The sequence below is a fragment of the Neopsephotus bourkii genome, unplaced genomic scaffold, assembly GCF_033783945.1.
Source record: "Neopsephotus bourkii isolate Nb327-2 ecotype Australia unplaced genomic scaffold, CSIRO-AGI_Nbou_v1 NB_1572, whole genome shotgun sequence".
Classification (NCBI taxonomy): Eukaryota; Metazoa; Chordata; class Aves; order Psittaciformes; family Psittacidae; genus Neopsephotus; species Neopsephotus bourkii.
Window position 1 is genome coordinate 7,117,766 of NW_026902048.1, and position 26,177 is coordinate 7,143,942.

The 26,177-nt window shown below is 47.2% G+C and overlaps 1 protein-coding gene across 3 annotated transcripts in view; it reads left to right on the forward strand.

Moving 5' to 3' along the window:
- The window catches only part of ACAN (aggrecan), a 49,187-nt gene that overhangs the window by 14,184 nt on the left and 8,826 nt on the right, over positions 1-26,177 (forward strand). For all 3 annotated transcript variants that reach the window (XM_061371337.1, XM_061371338.1, XM_061371339.1), the window contains 11 exons: positions 8,640-8,716; positions 9,168-9,539; positions 10,788-10,962; positions 11,469-11,596; positions 12,162-12,455; positions 13,065-13,577; positions 14,063-14,237; positions 14,646-14,773; positions 14,895-15,188; positions 15,345-15,539; positions 16,146-19,799. In XM_061371337.1, coding sequence (XP_061227321.1) covers positions 8,647-8,716; positions 9,168-9,539; positions 10,788-10,962; positions 11,469-11,596; positions 12,162-12,455; positions 13,065-13,577; positions 14,063-14,237; positions 14,646-14,773; positions 14,895-15,188; positions 15,345-15,539; positions 16,146-19,799 — 5,998 coding nt within the window. In that variant the 5' untranslated portion in view covers positions 8,640-8,646. The remainder of the gene's footprint in view (positions 1-8,639; positions 8,717-9,167; positions 9,540-10,787; positions 10,963-11,468; positions 11,597-12,161; positions 12,456-13,064; positions 13,578-14,062; positions 14,238-14,645; positions 14,774-14,894; positions 15,189-15,344; positions 15,540-16,145; positions 19,800-26,177) is intronic.

Genomic DNA, 26,177 nt, shown 5'->3' on the forward strand with positions numbered 1-26,177 from the left:
CATGGGGTGTAAGGAGGCTTCATGAAGTGCATGATCACCTTCCCGTCTCTAAAAGTTGGATGTCTAGCAGTGGTCCAGGATCTCTTACTAGCCAACAGAGAAAGAGCTGAACCACTCTTTAAAGGTTCTCGACTGAGACAGCTATTTCATAAGGAGACAAATTGCTCTTCAGAAGTTTCTTTTTCTCCCCTTGGAGTACAGGGATTTTGAGTATGAGCTCCAGCTAGACTCAAAGGTTCATTGCTCCCTTGAATTCAGAGGCTCTAGGAGCTGTTAGAATGTGGGTTTTGCTATCCGTATTGAGCAGATGCTCAGAGCCATGGCAGCTCAGAGTTTGGTGCTTATCCCATACCTTCCATGAAAGGCTCCGGCTGTCATCTGCTTGCCATAATGGGTATTTTGCAACTTCTCTGTCCTTGAAGGGTAGGAAAATTACTGGTGTGTGTTGTAGCGAACAGGCAGTTCTGGGTTTCCTGCAAGAGAGCTAGTTTTGGGGTGAGCACTGGTATGGGATTCTGCTGTTCTGGAGCCTCTGTGTTTAGGTTGCTTCTGATACCTCAGAGGGAAAAAAGAAAGCAAGCAGAGAAATGCTGCTGAAGTTAATGGAGCTGTAATGTAAAACCAGTGTAAATCAGGGGAGAATGAGAGAATGATGTGGTAGATACCAGAAAACAGATAAATGCTTATAAAGCTTCTTGTGTTCAGTGGGACCGTTATTCCAGACCATACATCTGAGCTTGGATCACTAATTGAATCTACAATATTGCTATAGTTTTGCTAAGATTTCCAGGGGCATTTTGCTTGTTGAAAGCTTGTCCGTACATGCTTGGGTATTTTGGCTTTCCCTGTACTGCATATGCAATACAATTAGATAAAGTCAAATTATAATAGACTGCAACTCTTTCACTGAAAGAAAAGTCATAAAGACTGAAAATGGTGTGGCAGAGAACCAGGTCCAGTCAGCTTTGGTTGTTTGTGGAGGAGAACAGAGAGGATCTCTGGATCACACATTATGGCTGTGGGACACACTGATACCATCACCAAGGGGCCTTAGCAGAGCTGTGTCTCATCATATTCATGCCTGCAGTAGCAAGCAGTGTTTGAGGACAGGAGCCAGCTGACGCTTGAGCTGAAACCTGACATTACTCCCAGTCTTGAATAAATGCTCTGTGTTTTGTGCCTCATTCACTAAGGATGCTTTGGTGCCATCAGTTCGCCATGTCCTGTAGCCATCCAAGCAGGCGATGCTGCAGGACTGTCAGCATGTGGAGGACTACATCCCCTGATGACAAAATATCTGAGCAGTTACTGCCATGAGTCTTTCTGATTGGGGGAAAAAAAAGGACTTTATTGTTGCAGGGATGGTTTCAGTAACAGAGCAGGCAGGAGCAGCATCCAAGCTGCTCTGTACATAAAGACCTTACTCTCAGAATGGTTTGGAAGCCAGACAGAATGGAATATTTCTCCTATTTTCTTTACAGCTGAAAAAACATGAAAAATCACAGGAGCTCATTTATTGCCATATTTCAGTTCCAACGTTTGCCTTATTTAAAAAAAGAAGAAAAAATAAAACTGGTTTTGCCCCCCCCCCCCTTTTTCATTCCCTCCCATTTCCTGGACCAGGCTGAGGTTTTTAACAGAAAAGCTCTCAGTCCTGCACAGAGGCTGGGAACATGCAGAGGGACAATAACGTGTTTGTTTGTAGAGATCATACAGGAACAGTCTGTAGTTTTACACAGGAGAGGAGAAACCATCGTTTGCCTCCAAAGCCTACAAGGGCATGGGACATGGTGCTTAAATGTCCCTGTTGGTGATGATGTCTCCTCAGACGTCATCAGACCCTTGGTCCCCAGTGCTGGTGCCTGGAATCACAGTGCTGAAATCAGCCTGGATGAGATGATCATGTGCCTTAGAGAAAATAAGGTGTGTTTCCTGATGGGGAGCAAACTGGGGATGGAAAGCCAGCTGAGGAGTGAATCCAAGGCTAAACGAGGAGTGCTGCTTTTAACTGTTGCTCAGGAACCTCTTGACATCCACAATTTTAAAGGAAATATTGTCTTTGGATATACTTTATGCCCAGGCATATCTTCTAGGCAATGAGTGGCATTTTCCTAGCTGCCAGGAACAATGTGTAAGTGTATTAAAGGTCTTCCAAAATTGAGAAACAAGGAAGCTCAGAATGACCCATCCGCCCCATCCAAAAGACAGCAGCAGGATTAAGGGTGATGAAAATCAATTTAATTGCAACAAGGGTAATTAACATGGTCTGGAACAAGCAAAGGCCACAGGAGAAACTGCAGATGGGACTCAATTAAAATAGACTAGGACAGAAAATGCTTTCCAGCAAGCAAACAAGTTAGACTGTGCTGCAAATGGGCCATCTGGCTGTCTTCCACTGTACAGCCTTACTGTGTAGGCACTTTGTTGGACTTCCACTGTAGGGACTTTTCCCTTTCTTGCTCACTCCAGATGCTCCAGCCTTCTTTCAAAACGTGGGGACAGGGTTGGAAGAGCAAGGGATTGAACCTGTCTGTACATATGTACACACTTCCCTCCACACACACTTGGATTCTCAAGTAAACATATTTATATGCAGCCAATTTAGGACAGTCTGCACACAAGCAGATACAGAAGCACAGCTTTTAGGCATAAAATCAAGTGGAAATAAGCTTCAATGAAAGGGATAGTTGTTCTTTGGAGTGGAGAGCTCCTGAGCCTAACAGCATTTCCCAACTCTGTCCTTTTTGGAATGAGCTTTTCCTGAATTCTCCCTGTCCCAGGATGAACTGGAGAGGGTTTTGCTTCTGTCTTGGTCACTGGTTAGAGAGGGTAGGATGGATGGGATTTCCATGGCAACTTGGTTGGATTCTTCTCCCTCCAGACTGCTTGGTACCCTGCACGGGGACAGTTATTCTGATCCAGATTCATAGCTGTGACCTTGCATAACTTGTCCTACCTTCTCCTCTCTTCTCACCACTCCTGTTCCAGCTATTCTCTCAGCAACTGCAAATGGAATTGTACAAGAAAGCAGTCTGAGGGGCTGGAAGGTGTTTCTGTAGCACGGACCTTGCAGAAAGCATAGAATCATGTAATTTTGGGGGTTGGAAAGAACCTTAAGATCATCCAGTTCCAACCCCCTGCCGTGGGCAGGGATGACTCACACCAGATCGTATTGCCCAAGGCTCTGTCCTTGAGCACTGCCAGGGATGGAGCATTCACAGCTTCTTTGATGGTTGCTGCTTGTGTGTAGGGCTCAGTGCTGCAAGATTTAGTCCCTCCCTAGTGAGAGGATTGTCCCTGCCCTAGACAATGCTCCAGTAGTCACCCTAGGAAGAGCTGCACCAAAGTGTCTGCAGAACTTCTCTTCGAGGTGACTTTTTGTGCTGGAAGATAAGGACCCTGCAGCTGAGTTTGAGTTTGTCAGCAGTGACATGGTAGCTCCTATGGCTTCAGGAGTTCACCTTTTTCTAGTAGGCAGGATACTTTAGTGTTTTCCCAGGAAAAAAAAAAGCGGTCAAATGAAGTTATCTCCAGAGGCCTGTGTTATTTGTGACATGGCAGAGGCACTGACTGTATCCCCCTCATGTTGCTCAGGTCCACTTCTCTCCTTAGCTATGCAGCTAAGCTTCCAGTTTGGGGCCAATCAGTAAGATGCTGAGCAAGGGATGTTTCTGACATTACTTAGCCTGCTCCAGGCTTTATTCTGCCTTTACTCAGTTGTGCAGCTCAGGCACTTCCTTATCCCAAAAAGCTTTTCTTATGTGCCAGTTCCATCTCGGCAAACCCACACTGCTCCAGTGTGGTTCTCCCATATGTTGAACTGTACCTTCATGCTCATTTGGCACAGCTCCTTTAATCTCTTGTAGAGGCAACATCCACACTTGAGCTAATCACCTTCCTGCTGTGGTAGTGGAGGATTGTTAGCTTTGAGGTATGTGCTATATAATCCCTTCTAGATGTTGCCTTAGGATGAGAGGAACAACCTCCCCAGTTCCCTTGGCTTCACAGACCAGGTCTCCATCATCTACGCTATCCATATCTGCTCGGGCACACCTCTGTCTTGACTTTCTTCCAGAACTGCTCCTTCAAGCAGCTGTTTGCTCATTACCATGTGCTTGGACATCCCACTAGAGACAACACTGAGTAGAAGCATTGCAGCGTGGAACCACTGCTGTAACAACAGGACGTTAATCAAAGGCATTCCCAGCACAGTGAATCCCGACTAGAGCCGAGGGCAGACTCAGGGTTGGATCTCTTTGGCATGCTCTAAGGGAGTGAAAAATGGAGATCAACATTGCAAACAGCACCCTGAGGAGTAGGTTGGGTTTCTTACTGGCGGGGAGTCAACTCTTTCGCAGAATACACCCAAAACGTTGTTACTGTGATTTGTTTAACTGCTGCTCACAAGGAAAACCCATTGCCTCTGGGCTTCTGTGGGATAATAGGAGCTTGGAGTGATTTTCTCCATAGCTAAACAAAACTACAAAGTTAATGCTGGTCACAGCTGTTACCATATGAGGATATATTTCCTCATGGAATATCAGCATAAAGTTTGAACAAGACCAGGAGTACATGAGGTTGCTTTAGGTTTTCGGACAGAGTGAAATTACCTCTATTTAGTGTGTTTTGTTCTGTGATGTCTGATGTGTGGATGAAGCTGCTCTCATACCCACTGCCAGTGTACACAGAAATAACAACTGTGTGGGACTCGGAACAATACCAGTTTAGGCACAGACCCTAAAAGTCTTTTCAGCCAGCCAGCTTTCATTATATTTAAACACCCCTGTTTCCATGCTCTAGGATGTTTCTATTCTTTAGTAGGTAATCTACATCTAAAGCTGCCTGCCACTCTAGGCCAAGCTTATGACACTCAGGGCTGTTCAGCTTGGCAAAAGGCAGAGGTGTCTGAAAGCCGTGTGATCTAAGGAGCCTGGAGAAGTAAGAGCTCCTATTTAATGTTAGAGCAGGTATCATGACTAAAGATTTGGTTACTAATGGCTTGCAGAATGTCCTTCACTTGAATTCCCTCCAAGACCCTGGAAGGTCCCCCCCTGCTCCCAGGGCGCACATGGTCTTTGCTTTCCTATTTCTCCTTTTATCCGGAGGATGAAAATGGAGGATACCCGCTGGAATGGCAGCTTTGGGATGGTGCAAGTAGAAATAACCTGAGCCCACCCTGTAGCCTCTTTCCAGGGACTGTCCTCAGTCCCTGTAGTCACAGTAGTGAAAGGGGTGACCTACTAGGGGAGGTTCTGAATGCACGGTCACACAGTTATTTGTTCTTGTAGGAAGCTTTCCTTTAACTAAACAAGGACATGCTTCAGAGAGTGGGCTTCACTTTTGCTCCAAAGCTTAAAGATGTGCCAAAACACAGAAGGTGTCTGCTTCAAGATTTCTGCAGTGCCTCATGTGGTAGCAGTGACTGGTCTATAACCTGGAGATGTTCCCCAAAGTACAGGTTGAGCCTTTCTCCTTCTCTTCTACTGGCAGCTTACCCCCAAATCCCTTTCTCCCTGCCTCACTTGGAGCCAAGGGATGCATTGCCTGTGTGGACTTCAGGCTTGGCAGGCTGAGATTGAGCACGGAAGGGATTTAATTTTACAGGATGCCTTTTTGCCTTAGATCCTCCAAGACAGGTAAAAAAAATGTGTGTGATATTCATAAGCGTGATTCTTTGTACTGCCTAGAGCCAGACAAGATGAATAACGCAAGAGCAGAGATCGAAACGTTGATACGTTTGTATTCATGAATTTTAATGTCAGAAGGGACAATCCTGGGTTGATCTGTGAATGCAACTTTAAACTTCACCCAGTTATCTCTGTACTAAGCCCATCCACTTGCATTTGCCTAAGTGGTGCCTTCCAAAGCTTCAAGTTTGAATTTGAAGCTACTGAGGGATAGAAGCTTCATTGCTCCCCTTGGTATGAGTGTCAATGATCCATCACCCTTATGTAAAACGTGGGCTTCGTTTCCCATGTGAATTTACTTGGCATGTGGCTCTCAGCTATTAGTTCTGTTGATGACTTTGTTAGATTAATGGGCCCTTTAGCACCAGCAGCTTCTGCTTGAAACAATATTTGTGCACTTCTCTTTTTTTTTTTTCCTTTTTTGTTGCAATAATTACATGCAGACTTTGAGCATCCCCTCACAAAGCATTTCCTCAGGTCCTTGCTAGTGGATGTATTCTGCACCACCTTTTCCTGATATCCTCACATCAACCCAAAGGTGTGTGAAGTCTTCCCATTGCTTACCACTGTAGCACAGAGGTATTCCTGGGGGGTTTTATGTTGGATAATAGCAGTAGCTCTCCTGACTGTCTTCTAGGACATGACACCCCATTGTCAAGCACGTTCTGTGTCCCTTGTGTTATTTTATGTCTGATTCTATTTAAACACAGTCTAATTGGAAACACATTGTGTCTAATACTGACCCCTGTAGACTCCCGACAGAAATACCTCCTTCAATGTCAATGTACATCAGATGGCTTCTTCTAGAGAGCTGCAGTTAGGCTTCTGCTGAGCCATTTTAATGTATGTACTACTGACACTGCGTATCTTCATATCATGGAACCCTGTGAAAGTGAAACCTTACCAAATCTGATAACATGATGTTACAGACATGCAGGCAGCTTTATCAGACAAACTTAGAATCATGCCAACTAATAAAATCAAGTTTGGAAGCACCTGCTTTGTATACAAGTGCTTCGGCTAAGATTAATATTACACCTCTTCCTCAGTGAGTTATGAATTGAAGCCTGTATCTGATTGTTCATTATTTTGCCTAGAATTTATGTCAGTCAAGCTAGCATGTATTTGAGGCTCATCGCTGTATATCTTTCCTGATTATTGGCACAGTGTTTCAGTATTTGGGACCGGCCCCAGTGCTCCAGCACAGATTATAAATGAACATCAGTGGGCCAGGAATTTACTCAGCCAGCTCTTTAAGGATTCTTGGGTAAGGCTGTTTAGGCAAGCAGATTTCAGCCTGTTTATCCATACCAGCTGGTGTTTCCAATTCTCCTTGCTTACTACTGAGCAGAAGGCACTTCATTGCATCCCCCCCCCCACCCCATCCTATGGAGCACATCCCACTGCCTTCACCCATCTACTGACTGCCAAACACTTTGACCTCTTCTGCATCATGGTAGTTGACTTGGTACTGGCCATCAGTAGAGGAAAATGAAGTCAAATGCTGCAAAGAGGTTCATAATACATTGCTTATGCAGATATCATTCCTAACCAGAGAGACACCCAAACATATGTACAGTTCCATGGTTTCTCCCTGAGGTTGGCACTTACCTGACACTTTATTCCGATAAACAGCAGCAATTGAGACGCGTCCATTTGATCTTGTTCAGCCCTACAGCTGCATGCTCAAGCAGCTTCTCTGCTGTTGTGTTCCAGCCCTGTTCTCTCTTATTGTCTGCCAGTGTAGCTGGGTCTATTAACTAAAGCTTCCACAAAGATAAGATTGTGTGATGTGTCAGGTTGAAATGAATGTGTGCATGGAGGTCAATTCTTTCATAAGTGAAAAGGTTAATGCCGGGCTGTAGAGGATGAGGTTTATTTTTGGCCTTTTCTTGTGCCAGTGAGGACACTTAATGTCTTTCTGCGAGGTCAATAGGCGTATACTCAGTGTTCACTGTCAGCTGGGATATTTCTAGATCATAGGAGTTAAACAGCCAATATTTGGACAGGTGACCTCACAGGAAACACCAGTGATTCAGTAGGTGCGGTCCTTCTGAGTCAGGGCTGAGATGTGATGCCAGACGATGCTGTGTTGCTGGAGGACATGGTTTGTATTCAAAATACAAACCAATTTGAGTGTTTGTGGCCATTTAATATCTCATGATATTGCACTGGATGATAATCCAGTTAGGATTAATTTAGTTGGCCTCACTAAATTGCTTCTGCCATCCAGTGTTAGCAGGATGCTCCTTTCCTTTCCTAAAGGTTTCAGAAAGAGCAGGTTGCTCTGGCTAATTGAAGGAACCCAGGAGGATACTTTTAGGGTGGATTTAAGATGCCCAGAGTTGTATCCTGTGGATTTCTTGTATCCATTCAGGAACCATTTGCAGTTAAGTCTACGTATGCTGTCAGTGCAAGAGTATCAGACCAAAGCATTGTAACCTTTTCCTTTTCCGCCATGCAGAGGGCAGATTTCCCTTCAGAGCATTTTAAGACCTGTAAAATGCATCCAACTGTCTGGCCTAAGAGCCAGTGATGATTTAAGTGGGAGATGCTGGTGAGGGGCAGCTCCTGCTCTAAGACAAAGACTTGGTGGATGTGATGGCCCCTTTTGAGTAAATACACAGTAAGTGAATATCTGTCACTAAATTGTCTTTCTGCTTCATGGGTAAGATCAAATCACAAGAGAGAGAATGGCAGAGCAATATAAAAAGTGATCTATAATAACTCTTCAGTCTGTCGTACATAGCAGAGCATCTTATTTGTCTCAGACTCATTTCCTGAAGCAAGAGGCACTTTGAGACAGCGTTCTTCCCCAAGGACCAGCTTTCACTGCCACACGTAAGGGGTGACCAAAATCGTCTCGCTGCCCTGCAGCAGCATCCACAGCTCTCTGCTCCCTCTGAGCATGCAGCTCTCATAAATCCTTTCTCACTGTGTTGTTTCTTGCAGGTAAACTATGACCACTTTACTATTAGTGTTTGTGTGTTTGCAAGTCATCACCGCAGCTGCCTCTGTGGAGCTCTCAGGTATGTGCCTTGGGCTGTGGGAAAGTGGGACTGAACAATGTGCTGTTCCTCTGTTGGGATGACCACTGTGCCATAACCTCTCACTGCTCTTGTACTTGAGAGCCAGAGAAGTAGCTCCAGGAAAAGGGAGATTTATGGGGAAAATAAGGGAATTTCAGCATTCTGCTCTTTAAACCCTATTAGGTGTGATCTGTCAGTGTGGACTGCAGCAGAGCCCTACATTCTCACATCCAGCACTGGTCTAAATCCCCAAAGCAACCATGGCACAAGGTTGCTGTAACTTCCCTTTCTGAAAGTTATTTTCAGCAGACTAAGCCAAAGAGTTTATGTCTGAATATGAAGGTGTACAGGTTTGCAAAGCAAATACAGGCGTTGGAGCTTATGGGAACACTGGATATTTGGGATTATATTTGTTATTGATGTTAGCATTATTTCGTTTGGGAATTGGCAGACAGTAGTGATGGCCTGGAAGTCAAGATACCTGAGCAGTCACCCCTACGTGTTATCCTGGGAAGCTCCCTGAACATCCCATGTTACTTCAACATCCCAGAGGAAGAGGACACCAGTGCTCTACTAACCCCACGGATCAAATGGAGCAAGCTCTCCAATGGAACCGAAGTTGTCTTGCTAGTGGCTACCGGTGGGAAAATCCGGCTCAACACCGAGTACAGGGAGGTGATCTCTTTGCCCAATTACCCGGCCATCCCTACCGATGCCTCTTTGGAAATCAAGGCCCTGAGATCCAACCACACTGGGATTTATCGCTGTGAAGTGATGTATGGGATTGAGGACAGACAAGACACAATAGAGGTCATAGTGAAAGGTGAGATCCTGCCCTTGCTCTTGCCTCTCAAGGAAAAGCAAGGCAGAAAGGGGGGAAGAAATATGCGGGCAGAGGAGGTACTGCTCTCCCATAGGCATAAACCCTTTCAGTCAGGTCATAGATAAGGCAATGGGATGGTGAGTGGAAGCCATGGGTCAGTCATTTATTTTAGCAGGCTAGGACCAGACTAAACAAACCAGTAAAGTGACTCATGGCAGAATTCATGGTAATAAAATGACTCTTCTGGCAGAAGGTTGGTTACAGAGACAACCAGATGACAACCTTGGCAGGAGATGGTGCTGGGCACGCTGGGCTATTGCTCAGAGGGGTGAAGCTGGGCTGTTACGAGACCTTTTATTTCTTCCCAGCGTTTTAGGAGATGGGATGCCCTCAGCTGGAGAATTGGTCTGCTCTAGAAAAACCTTTCCCATCATCTCACAAAGCCCGTCCTAGTAATGGGTGGATAAAATAACAAGTTTCCTACAAGTCTCATCCTGATCAGGGCTTTTGCTTTCAGCGTAGGACAGAGACAGCTCCCACTACAACAGTTAAGTGTCAGGTCTCTGCTGCTCACATGCAGCGAAGCTTGTGTTTGACAGCAGAGGCCGGGAGCTCCCCATTGCCTCCTGGTGAATATTCCACTTGACTTAAAGCCCGCTCATGCCAGACCAGAGCATACCAATAGCCGTCTTCTATAAAAGATGTATTTTGCAGCAGGTCTGGACACTTTCAGTATAGTTACTTCTTGTTACTGTTTCCTGGGTGTTTGTGTACAGTGGTTGGCACCCTGCACCCTTGGTCCTGATAGAACCTTGGGAGGTGGCAGCTTTCACAGTCCCTGCTCTGCCCCACTGGCTGATTCCTGAACCCTGCACTTAGAACGCTTCACAGAGCTGTGTCAGGAAAGCATTAAGACTTGATGGTGATATTAGCAATGTGTTATGGGCAATGGGTTTGCTCCCAGTGTTCACACTACTATTCAGGTACTGGTTTTTAATGCACTATGAATTTGCTACAGCACTATGGGAGAGCAGTCTCTGTCCTAGGTCACCAGTGTGCTCCACAAGGTCCTGTGACAGGAAACCATCAAGTCATCCTTGGCTTGGGATGCTCAAATACAATCAGCATAAATAGTCCGTTGTTTCTAGTTGATACGAGTAGTATCTGTCCAAATCCATAACTTCTCTATAAGGAGGGGGCTGGTTGCTCTCCAGCAGATGTGTGAGTGATGACCATTGTGTTTTCTAGGCGTCGTATTCCACTACAGAGCAATCTCCACAAGGTACACCTTGAACTTTGAGAAAGCAAAGCAGGCCTGTATCCAGAACAGCGCTGTCATTGCCACTCCGGAGCAGCTGCAAGCTGCCTACGAGGATGGGTACGAGCAGTGTGATGCTGGCTGGCTGGCTGATCAGACTGTCAGGTAAGGAACAGTGGAGGGGAAAGCCACAGCAGGATCACAGGGAAAGGCTTCTGTAATGAAGACACCGACTGAAGATGGTTGAGAAACCTGCTAAAGGGCAGCTGTTGTAGTTGGTGTGCAGAAGGAGGTGGTAGATTGCACATCATTTTCTGCCAGGGGGGAATCTGTAGCAGGAAAGCAGAGTGACCACTGTCCTCTTCATCTGGTGATGACAGCTGAGGGGGCAATGGTTTAATCCTGATCCTTCGTCTTCCATGAACAAAATGATGCTATGCCCAAATGCACCCCTCACTGGGAGATACCCCGGCCTGACGTCTTCTGCCAGTGGTCCTGCTGTGCTCAGGACCATCATGGGGAGGGCAGGATAGGAGATCATCCTTCCCCTTCCCCATAACCCAGGAAAAGCCATAACCCACCACACTGTGCAATGCTTCACAGCTTCATCCTATCCTCACTGTGGCTGCCAGGGTTCTGCCCCCCTCACTCCTTACACTCTCTTTCCCCAGGTACCCCATCCACTGGCCCCGGGAGCGCTGCTACGGTGACAAGGATGAATTTCCAGGAGTGAGGACCTATGGCATCCGTGAGCCAGATGAAACCTATGATGTTTACTGCTATGCAGAGCAAATGCAAGGTGATTTGGGGCTTTTATTGTTACTAGATGCAGAAGCAGGACAAAGCTCTGATCGTGCTTGGACTGAACAACAGTAAATATAGAAAGGCAAAGGGTCTAGAGGCAAGACAGGTTAAAGACACCCAGCAAGGCCAGATGTTCTCTACGGTCTCTTTGTTAGACCTTGGACAATTTTAATGTCAAATGACTAATGCATTACAGAGGGTGGAGTCTGTCTAACCTTCACATGAATCCATGGCATCTCTGGTCATCCATTGAGGGTGTGACATTGAGGTGCCCATCACCCACTCTTATGACGGGGATCCATTGGAATACTCAGCACATCAGAACTGAATTTTTCCTTTGTCTTCCTCTTGCCCTGTGGCTCCAGCTGGTTTGGGATGTCTGTATTCAGCCTGTAAGAATCCCTTTCTTTTGGACAGTCACCAACATGGGGTTGCAGTTCAGCCATAACACACAGGGCTTTTCATCTTATCCACACTCTCAGGATTGGGAAGGGGAAACCAGAGGAACTGGGATTCAATTGCACAGCTCAGTCCTGTGTTAACGGGTGCTGTGATTGCAGGTAAAGTCTTTTACGCCACCGCCCCCGAGAAGTTCACCTTCCAAGAAGCTTTTGACAAGTGCCGCAGCCTGGGGGCCCGTTTGGCCACCACCGGGGAGCTGTACCTGGCCTGGAAGGATGGCATGGATGTGTGCAGTGCCGGCTGGCTGGCCGATCGCAGCGTCCGCTACCCCATCTCCAGAGCACGGCCCAACTGCGGAGGGAACCTGGTGGGAGTGCGCACAGTGTACCTGTACATCAACCAGACTGGGTACCCTCACCCCAGCTCTCGCTACGACGCCATCTGCTACAGCGGTGAGTGTGCTGGGGCTGTGGGATGAGCAGTGTGCAGTGCATCAGGAAGCGGGGGCTCCCTGGCCAGAGCTAACTTCTTGCTGCTTTAAGCTGGTTTCAAGCGGGGATGAAAGCAGGTTTGGCAAAGGGCTCGGTGCTCTGTTCGTGTTCGGGTAGGAAGCAGATCCAGAAAGGATGCCTGACCTATACAAGAGGTGGTGTTGACCCACCCCTCTTCTCTCCCGTTGGCTTTCTTCCACGGCTCAGACCTCTTGAGGTTATCCAAGCTGCACCCCCTCCCTCCGGCCACCTTGAATTCCTTGCAGCAGGCACTAGAGGTCAGTGCAGACTTGGATATGGGCAAGGTGTTCCCGGGAAGAGCCGGAATGAGAGCCAGGAAAGTCTGCTCTGGTTTACCAGCTGTGGCGCATGTGGCGGTTCATTGCCTCCACTCACGAACATGCCCTTCGTGCTGAGGTGTAGTAGAAAGCAATAGCAGAAGCAAGGATACCATTTCTTCTACCAGACCATCACGATTTCCCTGCTCCCCTCAGAGCCAGCCAAGACCCAGGTTCTCGGGGGCTAAATTGACCCCATCCTCTCTGACCGCTGCTTTGTGTCCTGGTGCAGGGGATGACGTTGAGACTCTGGTGCCAGGGCAGTTCATTGACGAGACTGGAAGCGAGCTGGGCAGCGCTTTCACTGTGCAGACCGTCACCCGCACCGAGGTGGAGCTGTCACTGCCCCGCAACGCCACCGAGGAGGAGGCCCGCGGCAGCATCGCCACGCTGGAGCCCATGGACATCACCCCCACCGCCACCGAGCTCTATGAGGGCTTCACTGTCCTGCCCGATCTCTTTGCCACCGGTGTCACAGTAGAGACAGCGGCCCCAGAGGAGGAGAACATGACCAGGGAGGATGTCACGGGGGTGTGGGCTGTGCCTGAAGGGGTCACCACCATCACCTTAGGCACTGCCATCACCACCGAAGGAGCAGAGGTGAGCACGGTGGAAGAGGCCCTGGGGGTGACTGCCACACCAGGGCTGGAGCCCTCTTCAGTGTTCACAGTGGAAGATCAGCTCGTGCAAGTGACAGCAGCTCCTGGTGTTGGTCTCCTCCCCGAGCAGCCCATCTCCCCCACGGGTAAGTCACCAGGAATGAGAAGCCTGAAGGTCGGTTTCTCCTTGGGGTAACCATTCAGCTGAAAACAGCCTGAGCTTCTGCTATCACAAGGTCCCTGGATATGCGCAGGCCTGTTTGGGGTCAAGGATAGGCTGAGTACATCCATTGCTGTATGACAAGGAGGGGTGAGGAGGAGGATGTGAGCCACCCCGCCATGGGCTGAAAAGGACCCAGCTGGCTGATGCTTGGAGCTGCAGTGGTCACACTGTGCTCCCATGTGCATCTGCCTCCAAGAAAGGGGAAAGCCAAGGTAGGAAGATCCTAGAGGAGAGCTAAGAAGATTCCCAGAACATGTCAGTGGAGCTAAATGAATGAGACATCTCCATCAAAGTGGGATTGTCAGGCACTGGTTCCTGCACTGCTGTTGGGAAGACACTTTCTGGTCACACATCTTGGTATAGGGGGGTCCCATATCTATTGTCTCACCACAGCATCTCCTCTCCCAGGTGTGGTGTTTCACTACCGTGCTGGCACCAGCAGATACGCCTTCTCCTTCGTCCAAGCCCAACAGGCCTGCCTGGAGAACAACGCCGTTATTGCCACTCCAGAACAGCTCCAGGCTGCCTATGAGGCTGGGTTTGACCAGTGCGATGCCGGCTGGCTGCGGGACCAGACGGTCAGGTACTGATGTGGGGAAGACACCTCCCAAAATGACTCCTTACCCATGAAACTGAGGCTTTTCTCTGGCTTGTCCTGCTGCTATACTCATTGGTGTCTAAAGCTTTGCAGTCAGCTTTTAAGGTTGTCTTCAGGCCATGATATGTAGTGGCCAATAGATGTGTTCTTCTCAACCCGTCCTACCCAATTCCTAACCCGTGTACACATTCTGCAGGGGTGAGCTCCCTGACATGTAGAAGTAAAGTTTGCATTCATCGCCCCAAGCTGTAAGTGGGCTTGTTTCCAAGTCATGCTGGGGTCTCTGAGCACCCCTAACAGTGAAGTGCTTATGTCTTGCTCCCAAGTACACTGAGGTTCTTCAGTCCAGGGTACATAAGGCTGACCTTGGGTTAACTCCTTTTCTTTTGGTAGGTATCCCATTGTGAACCCCCGAAGTAACTGTGTAGGAGACAAAGAGAACTCTCCGGGCGTACGGTCGTATGGCATGCGCCCAGCCTCAGAGACCTATGATGTGTACTGCTACATTGACAGGCTCAAGGGTACGTTCTCCCCATTCCTATGGGCACTGCTGTGGAGCAAAAACGTGCTTCACACCTCCACATCTGCATGTGTATGGATGGGATGCAGGGACTCATGCCTGCTTCCTCTCCCATCCCTCAGGCGAGGTGTTCTTTGCAACCCAGCCAGAGCAGTTCACCTTCCTAGAGGCTCAGCAGCACTGTGAGAGCCAAAACGCCACGCTGGCCTCTGTTGGCCAGCTCCATGTTGCCTGGAAGCAGGGTCTGGACAGATGCTATGCTGGCTGGTTAGCCGACGGCAGCCTTCGCTATCCCATTGTGAACCCCCGTCCTGCCTGCGGTGGGGATGCGCCTGGCGTGAGAACCATCTACCAGCACTACAACCAGACGGGCTTTCCCGACCCACTGTCTCGGCATCACGCCTTCTGCTTCAGAGGTACCTTCCCACCCATTGCAGGGTGTGCAAAGCTGTCTCCTCAGGGAGCAGCATTCCACAAGGGAGGTTGGGAATATTGGGGTGCCAGCTTGGGAAAGCATGAGCATCCTGGACTGTGACTTGTTGGGAGCTCACTCCAGTTCCTTTCTGTTCCAGCCCTGCCACCTGCGGAGGAGGAAGGGGTCACCTCGCTCTTTGAAGAAGATGTGTTGGCAACCCAAGTGATCCCTGGAGTGGAGGGGGTACCCTCTGGGGAGGAGGTGACCGTGGAGACAGAGTTTGCCACTCAACCTGAGAATCAGACAGCCTGGGGGACTGAGGTGTTCCCAACCGATGTGTCGCTGCTCTCAGGTGGGTCAGAGCTTCCCCATCTCCTGTGTCATGCTCGGCTGGTGTTGCAGGGTTGGGACACTCACAGAATAAATGGGCTGTGTCCTTGCTGAAGGGGAATTCCTCTAAATCTAAATGATTATCACCATATTAGCAAAGGCTGAGTCTGTGCATGCAGAAGGAGTTACACATGTATTATTGAACTTCTATCTAGGACTGAATGAATGACCGGCACGTGCAGCATTGCTAGAGCACCTCACAAAATATGTTGTTGTGTATCTGGGATGACAAACTAGAAACAGATCTCGTGTCATGTCTTCTACAGAGGACAGAGCTGCAGCGTGATTACAGCAGCACCAGTCTTTTTCTCTTCCAAATGTTATCTCCAAGGAAGCAGTAGCTTGGTTGTGGCACCTGAGAATTAGTGTGGCTGTTGCCAGCATCCTCAATTTTCATTAACAAATTTGAAGGGACCAAATTATTTCTGCAAGCACATGAGACTTTATGCCTTTACCTCAAAGGTATCAGCATAGAGATAAGGTCAATCAGGAAATTAATAGCCTTTTTAGAATAGTTTAGTAAATAATCTTCCTATCTTCCTCTCTTTGTTTTCTCTTTCTTTTCCAGTGACCCCATCTGCTTTTCCCCCTACTACCATAATACCAGAGGAAACACCTACAGATGCTTCCGTCAGCGAAGTGTCAGGGGAGGTGATTGAGTCTGGAGAGCATCAAGTCAGTGGCGAATCTTCAGCATCTGGCTGGGTATCCGGAGTCCCGGATACAAGTGGAGAACCATCTTCTGGAGGTTTTGGACTTGGTGGAGAACACTCAGGGACTGGAGAAAGTGGATTACCATCAGTAGACCTGCACACCAGTGGCTTTCTACCTGAAGAAAGCGGGCTACCCTCAGGGGACCTGAGTGGTGTGACTTCTGGTGTTGTTGACATCAGTGGCTTATCTTCTGCAGAGGAAGATGTATCAGTGTCTATTTCAAGGATACCAGAGATTAGTGGGATGCCATCTGGAGTGGAAAGCAGTGGGCTGCCTTTTGGATTTAGTGGAGAAACATCTGGCACTGAACTAGTCAGTGGCGTGTCATCTGGAGAAGAAAGTGGACTCGCCTCTGGTTTTCCTACTGTCTCTCTTGTGGATACCACATTGGTGGAAGTTGCAACAACAGCACCAGAGCGGCAAGAGGAGGGAAAAGGATCCATTGGAGTCAGTGGTGAAGGAGACCTCTCAGGGCTCCCATCCGCTGAGTGGGACACGAGTGGCAGAGCCCAAGGGTTACCACTGGGAGAAGAGCTCAGCGGGGAGCCCTCCGGAGGGCCTGAGCTCAGTGGGGAGCCTTCCGGGGTCCCTGAGCTCAGCAGGGAGCCCTCCGGAGGGCCTGAGCTCAGTGGGGAGCCTTCTGGGGTCCCTGAGCTCAGCGGGGAGCCCTCTGGAAGGTCTGAGCTCAGTGGGGAGCCTTCCGGGGTCCCTGAGCTCAGCGGGGAGCCCTCTGGAGGGCTTGAGCTCAGTGGGGAGCCTTCCGGGGTCCCTGAGCTCAGCGGGGAGCCCTCTGGAGGGCTTGAGCTCAGTGGGTTGCCCTCAGGACTGGATGTCAGTGGAGAACCATCTGGAACACATGAGATCAGTGGTCTGGTGGACATGAGTGGCCTTCCTTCTGGTACTGATGGAAGCGGTGAGGCCTCAGGAATTACCTTTGTAGATGCCAATTTGGAAGAAGTGACCACAGCCCCCTCAGTTACTGGAGCAGAAGCAAAAGAGATCTTGGAAATCAGTGGGTTGCCTTCAGGAGGTGAACATGCATCAGGCATGGCATCTGGGAGCTCAGACATCAGTGGGGAGCCTTCCGGGCACGTGGACTTTGGTGGGAGTGTTTCTGGAGTGTTTGAGATGAGTGGGCATCCAAGTGGAGTGATTGACAGCAGTGGAGAAGTCTCTGGAGTCGATGTCAGCAGTGGGCTACTGTCTGGAGAGGGAAGTGGACTCACCTCTGGCTTTCCCACAGTCTCTCTTGTGGATACGACTTTGATAGAAGCTGTAACACAGACATCAGTTGCACAGGAGGTGGGAGAAGGGCCTTCTGGGGTAATAGAAATCAGTGGATTTCCTTCTGGAGACAGAGGACTCTCTGGAGAAGGGTCTGGAGCCATGGAGACCAGTGGGTTTCCTTCAGGGACAGGAGACTTCAGTGGAGAGCTATCCGGGATTCCATACATCACTGGAGACATCCCTGGAGCCACAGATCTAAGTGGCCAATCTTCAGCAGTGACTGACGTTAGTGGGGAGGCCTCGGGGCTTCCAGAAGTCACTTTGGTCACTTCTGATCTAGAAGTTGTGACAAGACCAACGGTATCACAGGAGCTGGGTGGGGAAACAGCCGTCACGTTCCCCTACGGTTTTGGGCCAAGTGGTGAGGCCTCTGCATCTGGTGAACTAAGTGGGGAAACATCTGCATTGCCAGAAAGTGGTGTAGAAACATCAACAGCTTATGAAATCAGTGGTGAAACACCTGCATTTCCTGAAACTGGTATAGAAACATCCACGACTCAAGAAATCAGTGGTGAAACATCTGCATTTCATGAAACTACTGTAGAAACATCCACAGTTCAAGAAACCAGTGGGGAGACATCTGCCTTTCCTGAATTTAGCATAGAAACATCAGCAATCCCAGAAATCAGTGGGGAAACATCTGCATTTCCAGAAGTGTTCATAGGAACATCCACAAGTCAAGAAGCCAGGGGTGAAACATCTGGCTACCCTGAAATCATCATAGAAACATCCACAGCTCAAGAAGTAAGTGGGGAAACCTCTGCGTTTCCTGAAAGCAGCATGGAAACATCCACAATACAAGGAATCAGTGGGGAAGCATCTGCATTTCCTGAGATTCGAATAGAAACATCCACAAGTCAAGACATCAGTGGGGAAACGTCTGCGTTTCCTGAAATCAGGATAGAAACGTTTACAAGTCAAGAAGCCAGGGGTGAGACGTCTGCTTACCCTGAAATCAGCATAGAAACATCCACAGTCCATGAAAATAGTGGGGAAACATCTGCTTTTCCCGAAATCAGCATTCAAACCTCAACAGTCCATGAAATCAGTGGAGAAACGTCTGCCTTTCCTGAAATTACCATAGAAACATCGACAGTCCATGAAATCAGTGGAGAAAGTTCTGCATTTCCTGAAATCAGAATAGAAACATCCACAAATCAAGAAGCCAGGGGTGAAACATCTGCCTACCCTGAAATTAGTATAGAAACATCCACAGTCCATGAGACTAGTGGGGAATCATCTGCCTTTCCTGAAATAAGCATAGAAACATCAACAGTCCACAAAACCAGTGGGGAAACATCTGCATTTCCTGAAATCAGCATAGAGACTTCGACGATCCATGATATTAGTGAGGAAAATTCTGCCTTTCCTGAAATTAGCATAGAAACTTCAGCAGTCCATGAAATCAGTGGAGAAACATCTCCCTTTCCTGAAATTAGAATAGAAACATCCACAAGTCAAGAAGCCCGAGGTGAAACGTCTGCATTTCCCGAGATCAACATAGAAACTTCTACAGTCCATGAAATCAGTGGGGAAACATCTGCATTCCCTGGGATTAGCATAGAAACACCAACGAGTCAAGAAGCCAGGGGTGAAACATCTGCCTATCCTGAAATCATCATAGAAACATCCACAGTTCAAGAAGTAAGTGGGGAAACGTCTGCGTTTCCTGAAGTCAGAATAGAAACATCCACAAACCAAGAAGCCAGGGGTGAAACATCTGCATTTCCTGAGACCAGCATAGAAACATCCACAGTCCATGAAACCAGTGGGGAAACATCTGCATTTCCTGAAATCAGCAGAGAAACATCCACAGTCCATGAAACCGGTGGAGAAGCATCTGCATTGCCTGCTGCTAACATCGATACAGCTGCTAGCACAGACATAGCTGCCACATCTTTGGCCAGTAGTGAGCCCACTGGTGCTCCTGAGAAGGAAATTCCTGACGCAACATCTGGATCTGTGACGCACTCAATTGCAGGGGAAGCCTCTGTCCCAGACACTGTAATTAGTACCAGTGCTCCACATGTGGAACCAACACAGGGACCCAGGAACCTTGAAGAGGCTCAGTTTGAAATAGAGCCCTCTCCTCCCGCAGTGTCAGGACAAGAGATGGAGGCAGCGGTTGTTCTAGACAATCCCCATCTGCTGGCCACTGCTACTGCTGCCCTGCCTCAAGTCCCACAAGAAGCAATAGACACATTAGGACCCACTGCAGAAGGTACTGTGTCTCCTCATATGGAAGGGAATGTGCGAGGGAGGGAGGGGGCATAGCTGTTACTTTCCTTGCTTCTTCTACAGCAGCCAGCATTAACACGGAAGCAGGTTTGAGCAGAGCATTATTGTGGTGGGAAGCCATAAACGTGCGGAGCTTTTCACAGGTTGTGTTCGTTGAATCATAGCATCATCTAGGTTGGAAAACACCTTTAAGATCACCAAGTCCAACCTTTACCCCAGCACTGCCAAGTCCACCACTAAGCTATGTCCCATCTACACACCTTTTAAATACCTCCAGGGATGGTGACTCCACCACTTTCTGGCACCTGCCTAGAACATGATGGAGGCATCCTCTGCTTGTACCCCCTGGGGTACCCAAATCATCACATAAGTGATAGGGATGTAAGTGAGCTCTCCCCTCTTTCCTACTGGAGATGGGGTTTGAGAAAGAGTATTCTGTGAATGGTCATTGAGAGCCGCTGTGACCATGTCCCTGGGTGTAATACATCTGGGAAAGCACTAGGGCATTCACACCCCCTCTGAGTTTGCTCTAATGCATTGCTATACTCCAGAGAAAACAACAGTCTTTTTCCTTTTATGTGGAAACAAGAGCAAAGACAGCTCCACCCACCAGAGAATTCCATCCTGGCTGTGGATGCAGCCAAGAAGTTGGATAAGATGGGCTGCAAGACTCTGTCCTGTTTCGTTTCTCTTCGCATGATGTGTTGACTTGCTGCCTGTATCCCCAAGTGTTTTGTAGCGCTTGATCCAGAGTGGGAGGCTGGCCATCAGCAACTTTGCATTGCCAAGGGGCAAGAGGCAAAGCAAGCCAGCTGGGGATAAAAACCTCTGCTCTCAGCATCATCTGCAATGTTTGCATTGGGCAAACTGCTCCAATCCCTTTGGCACAGGGCATGGCCACCCTCTGGTTTGTCTTAGGCTGCTCTCTGCAGCTAGAATGGGCTGAACGTGTGAGACAATGCTCAAGACATCGATACCTTTTGTCAGCTCCACTGACAAATGCCCTTCCTTCCACCCTGACCCTTATGGTGTTTTAGTGTTGTCTTTGGTAGGATCTCTTGTTGCCAAGTATAAACAGACACAGTATTCAAATCTGAGCAGCCATTTATGGGGAAAACACGCTGTCAGCTTTCTGACAAGCATCCCCCAAGCAGTGTTCACATGCTGTGGAGGCACTGGGATACTGCAGTGAGAAGAAAACAAGATGAGATGCTGTTGTGCCTGCTGGTGGCTGCTTCTTGGTAGAAGAGGAGCCCCACAACATCCCTGGCCATGGCTTGGTTTCACTCTGCTTCAATTAGGAGCCTGTTCTTGTGTTTCCTGTTTGAAAACCATCAGTGCTTGTGTTGTTGTATGAAGGTCTTACATATGCTCAGTTCCCAATGGGTTACACCTTCATGTGGGACAGTTGCTTAAGCATGGTACAAAATGTATGCCTAAAGAGATTTGCTCAGTTCCTTCTAACAAAAGTAATATTAATTCCACTCCCTCCATTTCCTCATGAACTGCTGCTTTTGGGTTAATTTACACCATTTCTGCATGGGTAGCTCTGGACTCAGTAAGTGTCTGTAAATGCAGGGCTTTGTGCAGCTCAGTCTGGTTTCTAACATCATTTCCATCCCCAAAGTGTTCCGAATGAGTCACTGCGTTTCTCTCTGCGTCACTTCTCTCCCTCTGAGAAAACAGGTAATCACAAACCTTTGTTCAGTCCTGCTCATAACACATTTGAGGTCCTGTCTGCCTCTGCTGAGCAGAGGATGCTGCAGGAGCGGGTGAGGGCAAGTCAACGGGGTCATTGCTGGATGCCTGGCACAGCATCTGGAGCTTGGCAAGGTGCTGTAGGATTTACACACCTAAAAGCCTTATTTCCACAACCAATGTGCTCCGCTTTTGGGCCATGCTCACTGCCACATCCAGTCCTGGACGTAAAAACAAGCCAGCAAGAGCAGGGTTGAGGAAAAAGAAGGAAACCAGCCAGTGAGGCTCAGCAAAAGAAAAAAAAAGAAAGAGAAAGAAATATTGGCCCCAAAGTAGGATTTTATTTCACTGCTTTTTCTTTTTATAAATTACCCACAAGGCGATTGCCAGATTCTTGGGAGCATTTGTTAGCCAACATTCTCGTGAAGTATTTGGAAAGAAAACCATGTGTTCGGCAGCTCATGTGTGAAGAAGCTTGAGAAATGTTCTGAAATTGGAACACTCTGTGTGTTTGTAAGTGATGGGGATGATGATGTAGCAGCTGGGGTTTCTTAGCAGGTGACAGGGAGAGGTACGTGACGACTGAAGTTTAACTGTAGGCTCTTTATATAAACTAGAGATGGGCTTGAGTACGCGTGTGAGGATGGTGCTCCCCCTAGGGAAGATATTCTAGGGTAAAACATGTTTTTATTGGCAGGTTTCTTTACTACAGTGTCCCTGTAGGGTTAAATGCAGTCAGGGTCTGAAGGAAACTCATCCAGGTGGCAAGAAATGTATTGGCCATGAACTGGCAACACCATTTCCAGTGAAATAGAGCAAAGTGATGACAAAAGAAGGAAAAAGGGGGGAGAAAAATAATCATAGATTACCTTTTTTGGGTCGTTACCCTTTTTACAGTGCTCTGGGGGATTGTGAACATGGAAAGCCTACAAGGAAAAGAACCACAGGCTGGAGCCTGAAGTGCTATTTCTCATGTTGTGGCTGCCTCTCCACCTGAAGCCTCCCAGTTCTTGCAAAAAGATCAGTTCTAGTATTTGTGTCTTGTGCTGTGCTCAGAGTTTGGAGCATGTAATGGATGCCCATTAAGAGCAATTAATTTTAACTAACATTGTAGCACTCATTCAGCTTAGCAAGGAGCAGGAAGACGTGAGGCTGTTGTCCTCTTGTCCTATTACTGAAGGGTTCCAGTTAGATCTAGCAGTCTTTTTAATGGGATGATTTAAGAAGAATGGTGTTTTTTTTGCTCTGCTGTAGCCTCTACTTTTCTCTAAAAGCCAGAAGCACAAGAAGACTGAAGATTAACACTTGGAGTGCCAGTATTTTTTTAGTATTTAACCAAGTTGAAGGCTATGCATGCACATGTCTTTAGTCAGCACTTTGGTTCCTCCATGAGGACAGGAGCCCCACAGGCTTCAAGAATAGTCCATAGGCTCGGCTTCTTCATCTAGAGTTTTGTCAATTCAGCAGCTCTTTTTGCTGCTTGTAACATTGGAAGACAAATAATTATTAGTTGAAAAAAGCATGCTGGCGCTGCAGTGGAAGGCTGTGGTTTGGAGCTCTCTGACCAGTCAATGGCTTAAAAACTTCACTCAAGTTAGGGGGAGAAGAGAAATGTGCTGAAATGGCAGCTACTTATGTTAGGTTTTGCTTGCCTCTGGTGAAATGAGTTCATGAGGTCTGCTGCCTATGACCCTGATACAGCTAAAGGTTAGAATCCAAACGAGGAAAGGTCTTGATGGGCTTTCCTCATTCTTCATACCCTGAAAGGCTGAAGGATCGAGTTTTGTTGGTCCAGAGAAGATCAACCCAGAAGGGAAGTTTTGAAAGCATTCACCTGATTCGTAATGTCTCACCTACTATGATATGAGACATTATTGAATAGAATGAAGACTATGCTCCTAAGAAGGACATGGAGATAACAGTCCTGTTTGAGAGACAAGCAAAGCGCACACCACTTGTGGCTAACCAGATGCTTTGATGGCACCTGGATGCACTATTTTGCATTAGAGGTTTATTAGCTTAATTAAACCTTCTCTCTGAAAGGTGTAACTACAGTCCTGGACTGTGTTATGTACATTTCAGTTTACTTCCACACATAATGTTTGAAGGCAGAGATGTCCAAATTTCCTGAGCTCTCCTTCTATGACAGTGTTGGATAAATTGAAGGTCCCAGCAGATCAACAGGTTCCCCTAGAAACCTGTTATTCTCCAGGTGAATATAGCTTTAGAAGGCTGTAGCACTACCTGCCCCTTCTGCTGCATGAAGGTTTTAGTTTAATTATTGCAGTTAATTATTTTAATGACTTAATTACTCATCATAAGTCACAAGCTGGCTGTGATATTCAATGCTCTCCTTTTACATAAAATGAGAGAGAACTGTTTCCCCCAACTCCTCTTATTCTTTTCTTGTTAGAGTCACCCTACAATTGCTCCAATGTTTTTCCTCACTGTCTGAGCCATCAGATCATCAATTCAAACTTCCCAGGAGCCTGCGAAAAGCAAATTTAGTTTGCACCTGGCTTTTTTTTCTTCCCAAAGATAATTATCTGTCTGGTTCCCGATTCCCTGTTTGGATAATTGCACTTACAAGGAGGCCTATAAAAAAGGGTGATGGGCACAATAGGGACTGTTTGACATCCTAAAAATGCCTTGCCTTTCTGTCTTACCTTTTTCTCTCTGCAGAGCAAAACTGAGTTTAAATCCTAGGGTATATTTCTAAACCAGTTACAGAGATACTATGCCGTTTGTTCAGGGCTTGGGCGATAGCATCCTCTCTGTTCACAAGCTGCTTCTCCTTCGTAGATATTTTAAGTGCAAAGCTGACCTAGTTTAATGGGTGTTCTTGCTCTCTTCCATGCAGGCTGCCATCAAGACAAATGCACAGACTGTATTGTTTTAATAAGTGCTAACACTGTTCCTAGTATTGTCTTCTTAGCTTGGGATAAAGGATTTTCAAAGCATTTCCTTCTCACCACTGACACTGCGTGTTCACTTTCGCTGCCATTTGCCCTCTGAGCAAAGCCAGGGCCAATCCATTTCTCTTGCATTTCTAAAGGATTTCTCTTTCCAATTTCCATGATCCAGTACAGCAGATTGTTTTCAAAGGCATTGGGAGAATACTTGTGTTAAGCTGCACAAAAAGGAAACAGTTTCTGACTAAATATAGTGTTGATCTGGCAATGTGAAAGAAATCTTAGATAGAAAATGGTGAAACGAGTTCAACGTTTGCATTGTAGCTGTGTAACTCTCCTTGCTTTCTCCAGTCAGCACTTTACATCTTCCAGGTGCAAGACCCGGGTTACAGTGGATATTTTAATATTTTATTAAAAAAAGATAAAATATCCAAAAGAAAATACCAAAATATCTTGGGCTCTTGTTAGCAGCAAAAAATAGCAACAGTTGTGACAATAGATTTGAATGATCTTTCGCAACTTCTGGGCGATAGTAACTGTGGTACGAATTGTCTTCTAGAGAGCTGCTAATTTTTCATTATCCTCAAGAAGTGAGTTAATAATATGTTTGAAATGGGCTTCTTATTCTTGCCACTGTAAGGCATTTTCTCCCCTGTCTCTGTTTTAGAGCTGCAGCTCTTGAAAGTGAAGGCTGCCTCTGTTCTACATTCCATGCCGCATCGCTTGTTCTTTGTTAGCACTGGGTAATAATAGCAGTTGTCTTGTCTGTTGATAAGCACTTGAGGGGCATCTCAAAGCAGAGCTGACTTTGAATGACTGCTCACCCAAGCAAATAAATAGCTCCCTTCTGCATAAGATCTTTGTGTGTCAAGGTACCTGGCAGCTGGTGCTGTGGAAGTAGGAGCCTGCTCAATGCTGCGCAAAACACACTTAGTGTGCCACAGGTTTGTTAGCTGGCTGAAGAGATGTACAGTGGCTTACTAACCTCATCTGGCCCTGAACAATGTGGAAGTAGACGTGTTTATGGTATGTAAATGGTTAAGAAGAAAATAGCCATGCATTGCATGATAGATGGGATTTATTTTGTTTTACTGGAGTTCTCACCTCCCATAAATCCTATGGCTTAGATGCAGTACCCTATAAACACCTAGAAACCAGCTTGCCAGGTTTTCCAGAGACAACAGAACTGTTGATTTTACTGTTTAGAACTTACTCCTCTAAAAGACCTCCGAGACCCAGATTTTCTGGGAGGATCAGAACCAGCAATGCTTCCTCCAACCTGGCTGATACACTTGAGTTTCCTGATATCAGCTTGCTGAGGTGATCCTCCTGATGGAGGTTGGGTCCCTGCCCTAACAGCCCAACAGGCAGAAGAGGGGAGTTTGGTATTTCTGATCTTCCTGTGTTTAAAACGTCTTCTCTCCAGCCATTTGCAGCACACTTCTGGAAAGAAAATCTGTCTGTGTCTCACTTGTATTTGTTGTCTGGTTTTTCCAACACTACCTACAAGTACACACCCGTTATGTGCCATATACAAAAATATATATGCGTATATAGAGAGAGATATATAACATATATATTACATGTAGAGATTTTTTGCAGTATATATAATATGTGCAATCATATTATATACAATATCTGTAAAGGGAAATTCTGCTCCAGTGTTATTTTCCAGCTGGCAATCTGGGGCAATGACTTTCACGTGTGTGCCTGCTCCCCCTTGCCTCTGAGACCAGGGATGGCAACTCACA